At 42.4% G+C, this 12,254-nt stretch overlaps 1 protein-coding gene across 2 annotated transcripts in view; it reads left to right on the forward strand.

Annotated features, from left to right (window-relative positions):
- Positions 1 to 12,254, forward strand: part of eipr1 (EARP complex and GARP complex interacting protein 1) — a 69,657-nt gene that overhangs the window by 13,309 nt on the left and 44,094 nt on the right. Inside the window, exon 3 of one of the 2 annotated variants that reach the window (XM_078213205.1) lies at positions 6,153 to 6,285. The exons of the other annotated variant lie outside the window; for it this stretch is intronic. Within the exon in view, the coding sequence (XP_078069331.1) occupies positions 6,153 to 6,285 (133 nt within the window). The remainder of the gene's footprint in view (positions 1 to 6,152; positions 6,286 to 12,254) is intronic. 2 annotated transcript variants of the gene reach the window in all.

Raw genomic sequence — 12,254 nt, forward strand, 5'->3', positions numbered from 1 at the left:
AGCCTTCATGCCATAGGTTTCCTGCAGCTCAGCACATTTATCCAGCGAATGACCATTTGGGCCACAGAGATCCTAGATTTATGTTACCTGAATTTGTCTGAGATGAGGTACTATTGATTTCAGTAACCCTGTGGAGAGGAAAGTTGGACCTGGTGCCCATTCCTTATTGCTATTGAGTAATTATGTTGGTAGTATGCATTTGTGAATATTGGGTAGGAAAGGGATGTTATTCCCCTGCTGTCAAATAGTCTGCTGACACTGTCGGGCTTAGCCAAGCGTAGTGGACACTTGAATGAGGCGACGAAATACATGGAATTGTACCTCAATTTGGATTGATATCTTCTAATTATGATCTTTGGCCAAATTGTTAGTATGGTAGACCATATCTGGATTATTGTGCAGTTTTGATCTCCTTACTTGAGGAAGGATGTGGTGGTATTGGAGGCAATTCAGAAGAGTTTCACCAGATTGATTCCAGGGATGAAAGGATTGACGTATGAGGAGAGATTAAACAGTTTGGGCTTATACTCACTGGAGTTTAGAAGGACAAGAGGGGATCTGATCAAGGGATATAAAATACTAAAAAGCATTGACAAAGTAAACACAGACCAAATGTTTCTCCTTATGGAGCAATCTAGAACAAGAGGTCACAGATACAGGTTGAGAGGCGGTAGGGTTAAGACTGAGATGAGGAGGAACTACTTCTCACAGAGGATGGTGAATTTGTGGAACTCGCTGCCCCATAGTGCGGTGAAGTCTGAATCATTAAATGATTTCAAGAAGGAGATAGATATATTTCTGATTTTAAAAAATGGATGAAAGGGATATGGGGAAATGGGTAGGAAGGTGGATTTGAGACCAGGAAGAGATTAGCCATGATCTGATTGAAAAGCGGAGCAGGCTTGAAGGGCTGAATTGCCTACTTCTGCTCCTAATTCCTATGTTCCTCCTATGTATCTTTTGGAGGGCATGGTGTAGGGGGGGATTTCGGAAAACAAGAAGAAAGCTTTGTTTTGAAATTGTAAATTCTTAATCTGAAAGCAAGAATTAAAAGATGAATGAAGTAGAGAAGTCTGGGTGAAAACTATTAAATATGTTTTGAACACGTCACTTGTGCCCCTGCCTAATAGACTGCTAATTCTAGGCTTTATTTAGGATAACATGCTTTAATTAGATTCATATGCAGAATAGTTAGCAAAAAGCTTCAGCTGGTTAATTGGGAAAAAAACTTTTCTTTAATATATTATTATACACACAGTTAGACTCATAGAATGCCATAACACAGAAACAGACCATTCAGATTATCCACTGATTTGATTTACTCTACATAAACCGTTTAATCTAATCCCACTGTCCTATTTAAACACAAAATTTAATATTCTTCGTTTTCAAGGAATTTATACCAAATTCTCTCCATTGATACAAATGACTTGAATACCCTTACCCACCTGGTTCACTAATGCCCTTCAGGGAAAGAAATCTGCCATCCTTCCCTGGTCTGGCCTACATGTGACTTCAGATCCGCAGCAGTTGGCTCTTAACTGCCCTCTGAAATGCAAGCCACTCAGTTCAAGAGCAATTGGGGATGGGCAATAAATGCTGGCCCAGCCAGCAACACCCACATCCTGTGAATAAAAGTTTAAATAAAGCAAAGGGCACACTTCAGGAGCCACGTTTTTGAAATGGGGATGAAAAAAATTAAACTTAGAGATGTCATTCAACACACTTTAGTTACAGTCAGTGACCTCCGTATCAAAACAAATCATTGCAGCTCAGAGCCAATGAAGCCTATTGAAATTGCAGAAACAGATGACTTTTTTAAACTGTAAGTAGTCTCACAACACCAGGTTAAAGTCCAACAGGTTTATTTGGTTGCACAAGCTTTTGGAGCGTTGACCCTTCATCAGGTGAGTGAAGAGTTCAGTTCACAAACAGGGCATATATGGACACAAACTCAATTACAAGGTAATGGTTGGAATGCGCGAGTCTTAACAGGTAATCAAGTCTTTACAGATGCAGACAATGTGAGTGGAGAGAGGTTAAGCACAGGTTAAAGAGGTGTGAATTGTCTCCAGGCAGGACCGTTAGGGAGATTTTGCAAACCCAGACTAGTCCTGGGGGTTACAGTTAGTGTGACATGAACCCAAGATCCCGGTTGAGGCCGCCATCATGTGTGCGGAACTTGGCTATCAGTTTCTGCTCAGCGATTCTGCATTGTCGTGTGTCGTAAAGACCGCTTTGGAGAACACTTACCTGAAGATCAGAGGTTGAATGCCCTTGACTGCTGAAGTGTTCCCCAACAGGAAGGGAACATTCCTGCCTGTTGATTGTTGAGCGGTGTCCATTCATCCGTTGTTGTAACGTCTGCATGGTCTCGCCAATGTAACATGCCTCAGGACATCCTTTCCTGCAGCATATCAGGTAAGAAGTTTAACAACACCAGGTTAAAGTCCAACAGGTTTATTTGGTAGCAAAAGCCACACAAGCTTTCGAGGCTCTGAGCCCCTTCTTCAGGTGAGTGGGAATTCTGTTCACAAACAGAACTTATAAGACACAGACTCAATTTACATGAATAATGGTTGGAATGCGAATACTTACAACTAATCCAGTCTTTAAGAAACAAAACAATGGGAGTGGAGAGAGCATCAAGACAGGCTAAAAAGATGTGTATTGTCTCCAGACAAGACAGCCAGTGAAACTCTGCAGGTCCACGCAACTGTGGGAGTTACAAATAGTGTGACATAAATTCTGATTCTAGGATCGCATGATAAAGACTCAGGAGGAAAAAAGCAGAAATATTTATGTGAAATAGTGTGACATAAACCCAATATCCCGGTTGAGGCCGTCCTTGTGTGTGCGGAACCTGGCTATCAGTTTCTGCTCCGCGACTCTGCGCTGTCGTGTGTCGCGAAGGCCGCCTTGGAGAACGCTTACCCGAATATCAGAGGCCGAATGCCCGTGACCGCTGAAGTGCTCCCCAACAGGAAGAGAACAGTCTTGCCTGGTGATTGTCGAGCGGCATATCAGGTAGACAATGTTGGCTGAGTCACAAGATTATGTACTGTGTATCTGGTGGATGGTGTTCTCACGTAAGATGATGGCACCCTCCGTGCTCTCATCCCACGTACTCCTCGTGTTGGAGATCTCTACTGCCTCCCAAAGTTACACAAGGCCAACACACCCGGCCGTGCCATCTTATCAGGCAATGGGACCCTGTGCGAGAACCTCTCTTGTTACGTCGAGGGCATCCTGAAACCCATCGTATAAAGAACCCCCAACTTCTGTCGCAACACTACGGACTTCCTACAGAAACTCAGCACAGATGGAGCAGTTGAACCAGGAGCACTCCTCGTCACAATGGATGACTCGGCACTCTGCACCAGCATCCCTGCAACTGCCTCAGTACTCAATGCCGACAACTGCCAATCTCCAGATGCAATTTTACAACTCATTCGCTTCATCCTGGACCATAATGTCTTCACCTTCAACAACCAGTTCTTCATCCAGACACATGGAACAGCCATGGGGACCAAATTCGTATCTCAATATGCCAACATCTTCATGCACAAGTTCAAACAAGACTTCTTCACCACACAGGACCTTCAACCGACACTGTACACTAGATACATTGATGACATTTTCTTCCTTTGGACTCATGGCGAACAATCACTGAAACAACTACACGTTGACATCAACAAGTTCCATCCCACCATCAGACTCACCATGAACTACTCTCCAGAATCAGTTGCCTTCTTGGACACACGCATCTCCATCAAGGACAGTCACCTCAGCACTTCACTGTACCACGAGCCCACAGATAACCTCATGATGTTCCACTTCTCCAGCTTCCACCCTAAACATGTTAAAGAAGCCATCCCCTACGGACAAGCCCTCCGTATACACAGGATCTGCTCAGATGAGGAGGATCACGGCAGACACCTACAGACACTGAAAGATGCCCTCATAAGAACAGGATTTGGCACTCAACTCATCGATCGACAGTTCTGACGTGCCATAGTGAAAAACCGCACAGACCTCCTCAGAAGACAAACACGGGACACGGCGGACAGAGTACCCTTCGTTGTCCAGTACTTCCCCGGAGCAGAGAAGCTACAACATCTTCTCCAGAGCCTTCAACATGTCATCGATGAAGACGAACATCTCACCAAGGCCATCCCCACACCTCCGTTACTTGCCTTCAAACAACCGCGCAATCTCAAACAGGCCATTGTACGCAGCAAACTACCCAGTCTTCAGGAGAACAGTGACCACGACACCACACAACCCTGCCACAGCAATCTCTGCAAGAGGTGCCGGATCATCGACACGGATGCCATCATTTCACGTGAGAACACCATCCACCAGGTACAGGGTACATAATCTTGTGACTCGGCCAACGTTGTCTACCTGATACGCTGCAGGGACGGATGCCCCGAGGCATGTACGTTGGCAAGACCATGCAGATGCTATGACAACAGATGAATGGACACCGCTCAACAATCACCAGGCAAGAGTGTTCCCTTCCTGTTGGGGAACACTTCAGCAGTCAAGGGCATTCGGTCTCTGATCTTCAGGTAAGCGTTCTCCAAGGCGGCCTTCACGACACACGACAATGCAAAATTGCTGAGCAGAAACTGATAGCCAAGTTCCGCACACATGAGGACGGCCTCAAACGGGATCTTGGGTTCATGTCACACTAACTGTAACCCCCAGGACTTGTCTGGGTTTGCAAAATCTCACTAACTGTTCTGGCTGGAGACAATTCACACCTCTTTAACCTGTGCTTAACCCTCTCTCCACTCACATTGTCTGCATCTGTAAAGACTTGATTACCTGTTAAGACTCACATTTAAACCATTATCTTGTAATTGAGTTTGTGCCTATGTCTGCCCTGTTTGTGAACTGAACCCTTCACTCACCTGATGAGGGGGCAATTCTCCGAAAGCTTGTACTACCAAATAAACCTGTTGGACTTTAACCTGGTGTTGTGAGACTACTTACTGTGCCCACCCCAGCCCAACGCCGGTAACTCCACATCATTTTTTAAACTGCGTCAGGTGGCCTATCAATCTTTAAAAGGAACTTGTTTGTTTTCCTACATTTATTTAACATAAAGACCATTTGAGTGAGTATCTTTATAGACTTGTACTGCAACCCACCCAGTATATTTGCTGTGTTGAAGTGATCTAGTGCACCTGCATGCAAACACAAGAAAATCGCTCCTATAACCTGTTCTCAGGTTTGAAAATGTGTTGAGCTTCTTAATAAATTATCTCACAAAAATAAAATGAGCAGCATAATAGAAATTGTGGAATTACGCAATCAAAGAAATTGAAATCAGATATGATCTAAAATATGCATGTGATCTGCATAGCCTGATTAGTGCCTATTTAGTAACGATGATAAGAAATTGTCCCACTGTCTCCGACCCATTCAGATTGAGGCAGGGCCAGTTTTGATTTCCATTTAGTGCTCAGTTAACTGGCGCAGGTGTTGGACCTCAAATGATCATGGTGCCAAAGGACTGGTGAATAGCAAACCAGCCTGATAACGAACTGTTATCTGACAGTCCCAACTGGAATTGTGTGTATGTGGTGTTATGTGAGAACAGAATTAAATATCGTGTCGGCACACTATTTGGGATTCTGCATCTCACATGCTGTGTCATCCAAGGGGGGAGAATATTGCCTGTAGAATTGTATTGGAGCAAGGGAGTTATTGCCTTCAAAAGACGAGAAAATATCAGAGAGAAACGGATAGTAAAATAATGACAGTTCCTTTATTTAAAAAAGCATTGTAGTTATAATTAGTGCTTGTTTAAAAAAAAGTAAGATTTATACTGTATATGATTGAAATTTGTTGATCAAAATGACAGTATCAGCTCACAAAGAAACCTTTAGTTCAATGTATATTGATGAAATTATCCTTGACCGAAGCAATGACTTTTGGCTTCGGTGCACCACCCCATGAAACCGTACTTCTTTTCCTCAGACTCCTGACTGTGCTCTTGAAACTAGCCCTGCATTCCAAGGACGTTATTGATCAAAGCGAGTGCCTCATGTTCAGTTCCTTAATTTAGAGGGTAATTTTTTTTTTAAAAACTTGACATCAGTGTTTCATTGCTAATTTATAGATGTGGATTATGTTTTTAGATTCACATCATAGATTTTGATGATGAAAATAACATTATTAACAAGAACGTCCTTCTGCATCAAGTGGGAGAAATATGGCACATGAGTACCAGCCCTGCAGATAAAGGTGTGCTGGCAACTTGCTACAATAAAAGTAAGTGTAAGGGATTGATTTGTCCATTGATCTATTGGATTAAATAGGCTAGATTTTAGATTAGCAAAAAAAAACTTATTCTGCGCATTTACATTTCATAAATATGGACATTCAATAAATTTAAAAACTGAGAAACTTTATGCAGTGTTTTCCTTTGTGGATTATGTAAATTGGTTCTGCCTAATCTTAAATATTTTTCTTTTGGGTTCCTTTATTTTACAAATGTAGCTCATCCAGTTTTTAGATTTTTGTGCATCTATAAATGCAATTGAGTAATGTTTCTAATATCTCATTGTATCAGTGGATATGTAGAAAACTATTGATTTTAAAAACAAACCTCATAGTAAATTTGAAGCAATTTTGGTGATGAGAAGAAAATAAATTTAAAGTGAATGCAGCAAATGAGTTGCCTTGTTCAGGGTGTAACTTGCAGCAAGTGAAAACACTGCTTTACAACCTTGTGTTTAAACCGTGATTGCAGTGTTTGAACTACAGGAGTTGCACAGCGAAGCTGTGTCTGATCTCCTTATAAATAATAAAAGTCCAGTGGCCAAATATTACCTCTGAGTGATAGCTAATTACCATGAATTTATTGAGTGCAGCAGCTGTATGCAACTTGCTTCTTTTAAACCTTTCCTCTAAATAATAGGAACCAAGAAACTGCAGACCTTCTCAGTGCGCTCCGAACATGTCTCTGCTGGTAGTGTGGTGGTAGGCTCAGGAATTCGGCAACCCCTTTTACACTTTGACCATTCTCATGATTTCTGTGGGCAAGATTGTAAATTTAGTGGCAGTTAATGCCACTTGGTGCCAAATTCTGTGTTGGGGACCTGCAGCACTAGCGATCAACTTGAAACAACCAAAGCACATTTCACCTGGGACCTTTACAGCCAATCGTTTCCATTAATAAAAGTCTTTTCTAACTTCAGACTGAACTGCTATTTGCTCCAGGGCCCAGAAGTAAAACGATCATGTGATAATCTACTTTGTGACCTAAATATCTTCCTTTTCTTAAAAACTTCCGATCTCTCATCAAAATTATGTTTAGTTCTTCTGTAGTTGCCTGGTGCAGAAAATTTATCACAATCTAAACTGTAACCACAAACTCTCAAGCTGCCATTTTATATTAGATTGGTACACTCATAAGCTACGTTGTTCTACAACCAACTAAAGATGTTTCAAAACAATCAGTGTGATGTCATTTTGATGCATTGAACAGTTTGATTTATTAACTTTATGAGCTAATGTGAGCTTTTCCTGTTTCTACATTATCAAATTATAGGATTGGAGAAAGTTCCTGTGATAGGGTGGAGGAGGCCATGAGGAGATTTAAATATGAAGATGAGAATTTTACATTAGCGGCCTTGAAGGCAATATAATGGGCAGCATGGACATGAATAATGGATAAATGAGGTTTGATACAGAATAGAATACCAGTCACAAAGTTTAGAATGAGCTAGAATGGAGGATGAAAAGCTGTCCATACTAGCCTTGTAATATCCAGGTCATTGAGGGTTTCAACAGCAGATGGGGTGGAGCAAGGTGGAAGCAGGCAATGTTACATAGGTGGATATATATTGTCCTTGTGATTCAGAGGATATGGGGCCCAATTTTTGTCATCACGTTGCGCATGTTTTTGGGTGTGAAAACTTGGTAAAGTCAGGTGTGAGGCGAGTCGCGCGATCCGCGCCCACCTCTGCATCGGTTCCCCCTTTACCAAGGCCCGAAAATGGCCGTGATCGGGATCACGCCCGAAATGGGCGCAACAGCCATTTAAATGTATTTGCATGTATTTAAATTGACTTAATAGGCTGCACGCCCAATTTTACCAGCACTTCCCCCTTTACCACCATGTTCGCCCATCCGGAATCAGTGCGAAACAGACATGCTCCATATAAGTCCGATTTGGGCGCTACATCAGTGAGGGTTAGTGAGGAGGTAAGTGCTGAGTGTCCCAACAGTGCTCTGCTTGAGATCGGGGAGGAAGATGGGTCCAACGGCTCTCTGTTTGAGATCGTTGGACGGGAGGGGGGAGAGGAGAAGGTGGGTCTGCTGCCACTGCTCGAGATTGGAAGGAGGGGGTCCGCTGCCACTCTGCCTGAGATCGGTTCAGGGTTGAAAGGGGGGGGTCTGCTGCCACCCAGTCTGTGATCAGTGGGGGGGAAGGGGGTGTCCGCTGCCACTCTGCCTGTGATCAGTGGGGGGAGAGGCCCGTGATTGGTCTGGGAGGGTGTGGGGGGATAAGGAGGACAGTAATGTTGTGGGACAATGTCTGTGGGGGCCATGGGGAGGCATTATCTGCCTGGGAGGGATGTGGCAAGGGAGCAGTATTCTATCATTTTTTTTCTGCGCATGTGCAGTTGGAGGCGCCGATCGGAGCTGCAGGGTTTCAGTTGTGTTAAGCCCCGTCTACAGGCTTGTGCAGCGTGATTCGGACTTGCTGATATTTTTTGCAGGCAGAGTATGTATGGGAGCGCCTGAGAATGTGTCTAAAAGTCGGATCTGAAACATTCCCAGTTTCAAGTCCACCCAGCACTTCGAATCAAAATGGTAAAATAGGGCCCATGGTGTCTGAAGCTCACTCAGGGTTGGAATAGAGTAGAATATCTACAGTGCAGAAGGAGGCCATTCAGTCTGCACTGATCACAATCCCACCCAAGCCCTATTCCCGTAACCTCACATATTTACCCTGCTAATCCATGACACTAGGGTCAACTTAGCATGGCCAATCAACCTAACCCGCACATCTTTGGTTGAATAGGACCGATATTGCAAACAATCTGCTTCAACCTAAAACAGTGATTATGGAGAGAAATCGAGTCACTGGCAAGAGCACAAAGCTTGTGCTGGGAGCCAGAAATTATGATTTTTTTCTTTTCACTGTTTAAATGGAGAAAAGTGCAACTTGTGCAAGACTGGATGTTAAATAAACAGTCAGCAACACTGAGGCCATGGAGGGGTGAAGAGAGATTGCAGGGAGGTATTGTGTGTCATCAGTTTGGGAAGTAACCCACAGCCATGGGAGATATCACCAAGGAGCAGCATGTTGGTGAGGAATGGGGAGGCAGTCAAGAATAAATCCTTAGAGGACTCCTGAGGTATTATTGTGGAAATGACAAGATAAACCACAGTTGGGCAGGTGACAGTGGAACAAAGTAAGAACAGTGGCACTGAACTGGACACAGAGGAGAGATGTTGCAAGAAGATGTTGCATTCTACATTGTCAAAAACTGCAGAAGGGAAGAATGGGTATAATAGTCATCGTCACAGAGGATGTTATTTGTGTCAGTGCTGCGGCAGGATGAAAACCTGATTGAGAAGATTCAAACAGGGAGTAGAGAGAAGATAGATACTAGTCTTCGAGACAGCAACTCATTCAAGGAATTGGGAGTTGAGAGACTATTTACAATAGGATGGCAGTTTGCCAAAATAAGGTCAAAGCATCTCACTTTCCAGAACCAGTCATTATTGTGATAGACAATGGGAGACTGAAATATTTACAGCCATTTTCAGCCAAATCCTTCTTGCCTTCTCCTGAGACCTCCACCTTCACAGATGTAATCTCCAGCCAAATTGATTGACTCCACATTGACTCCATATTAAGTAACAGCTGAGTACACAAGACAAACAGCAAGGACTATGGGCCCTGGTAAAATTTTGGCAATAGTACTGAAGACCTCTGCTCCTAGCCAAGTTGTTGCAGTAATGCTGCAATGCTTAGTATTTACCTGACGATATGGAAAGTTGACTAGGTATGTTCTACCAACAAAAAGCAAAGTTTCAGTCAACGTACTGCACAGTGATCTTAATATAGGCCCTTTTAAGGGGTACAACTGTCTGCCCACCACTTGTGTGGGTGGGTATCTGTCAAATCCTGCACCCGTTCCCTCTATCAGCTTCTTTGAAAATGGTCCCCGAGACATGAACATGTCAGCAAATTGGCATGCTGGCTGGCAGTGAGTAATTGGAGATCTGCCATCTCCACAGCCCTTCCACAATTTGGCCCAAGGTAAGCTCAGTACCCTTCATATTGCACTGTTTATGGTTTTGCTGGCTTTGTTTAATGTCATAAATTTCTTAATATTAAATTCCATTTATTTTTCTACTCCACTGCACTCTTAGCACATCTCTTTCAGGTGTTAGCTTGTCTCAATTGGTAACACTTGCATTGGGCAGGACTTTATAACTAGTAAGGGAGGGAGGGGGGTTGGATGCAGCTGGGGGGGGGACATTAAATTTGTGAAGTTTTTGAACAGTAGAATTAATTAGCTTCAAGATCATCATTTACAAAAGAAAATGGCCAGAAATGACTGGGATATAAAAGAACTCCACCTGAGAGTTCTAGACTAAACCAGAGCAAACATGCTGTTGATGCTTCTCAAGGTATTTTGCATATTGTGCAGACATTCTAATCAACTCGCAGTTTGTGCCACTATGTGAGCCTCGTCACTTTTGTTTCTTTCTTATGAATTTGATGAAGCCTTTGTTTGCTCAATTTGAATGCCTGCATGGTGGTAACCAAGATTGCAAAATTATGCCTGCAAATTGTCGTATAAAAGTTTCACATTTTATGTCTTGGCTTATATGATCCAGTCAACCAAGCATAAATTTCAATAAAATTGCAGGAAAAACTGTATCCTACAAGTTTTTTTTGGGGGGGGGAACCTGGAACACCTATACCATCCTGATCCCCAGTGATGCAGACAACTCTCATTCCAAAGAACACTATTTCAGACACCGCTGAAGCAATGTAAGCCAAGATCTCCCCAAAGCCTCAAGCGCTAGTGCGGGGAATCCAGAACCCACTTGGATAGATCAACAGATTTGTAATCACTTAAATTGTAATATTTACTGATTGATGTAATCTGATCTGTGCATTTTGTGCAGCACTGTGTACGTAAATCAGATGTTGTCAGGAATGTATGAAAAAAATCCTGAATTAAATCACTGAGATAATGGGATACTCATCTTTGAACTCTTCTATAAGCACTTTCTGCCCTGAGTTTCCTCCCACTCCCTTTAATTTTGGTAGTTCAAAGCATTCCTACCAGAAGCTGTCCTGGGATACTTTGGGGTTATGCTTTGCATTCATTATTTATTGGAAAGAATGTCAGGCAGATGGGGCCAGAAGGAGCAACATGTTCTAAATGTCAGAGTTCCATACACAAATGTTGATGGTGGAGACCACATTTCTTTTCTGAATAATTTAACAAGACGTAACTTTTTTTTGCATGTCTGTAATATTGCAGTAAACAGAAATGACATAAAATACCTTCCTTTTTGCCTGTTCATTTTATTTCATTTATTTTCTCTTGCCTTTTAATTTTGCAATTTCTATTTTCTATTCTTTTTCGCATTCCTTTGCTTCCTACGTTGGTTATCCCTAGATTTATTTTTGTGCTTTGTCTTGCTTTCCAATTCCTCTCTATCCTTATTCCTGTGGCACTGAATGCTCATTATCCCTGAAGTAGTATGGACTCTCGCTCTGATCAGCTCTATTGATTTTCCTTGCTGCTAGTAATGATAAGGCAGGTTTTCTTACCACTAGAGTATCCACTGTGAAGCACACAAGGGAATTTTTGAACAAAAGCAAGGAATCTGATGGAGACATATGGAAGATAATAAGAATGAGGGAGATAACTGCTAAATTAACTGTTAAGGTTACAGGTAGCCAGGATAATAGATTTATTTTTTTAAAATGTGTGCCATCAAACAAAGCAATGAATTAAAAAAAAAACATTTGGAATGAAATGAGGCAGAGCATCACACCATATAAGTATCAAATTAAATGGAATGAACTGCCTGTGTGTGGTTAATAGCTAAATTAAAAAGTCTGCCATACATTATCTTCCCAGTGGCTGTATCAGGTTCAGCAGAAAACAGATGCACTCTGTAAAAATTGCGGGCAGTATCTTAAATATTACCAAGTCATCAGTAGAGATTCTTGAACTCTGGTTTTGTCTTCCTAT

This window comes from Mustelus asterias, chromosome 5 (genome assembly GCF_964213995.1).
Source record: "Mustelus asterias chromosome 5, sMusAst1.hap1.1, whole genome shotgun sequence".
Classification (NCBI taxonomy): domain Eukaryota; kingdom Metazoa; phylum Chordata; class Chondrichthyes; order Carcharhiniformes; family Triakidae; genus Mustelus; species Mustelus asterias.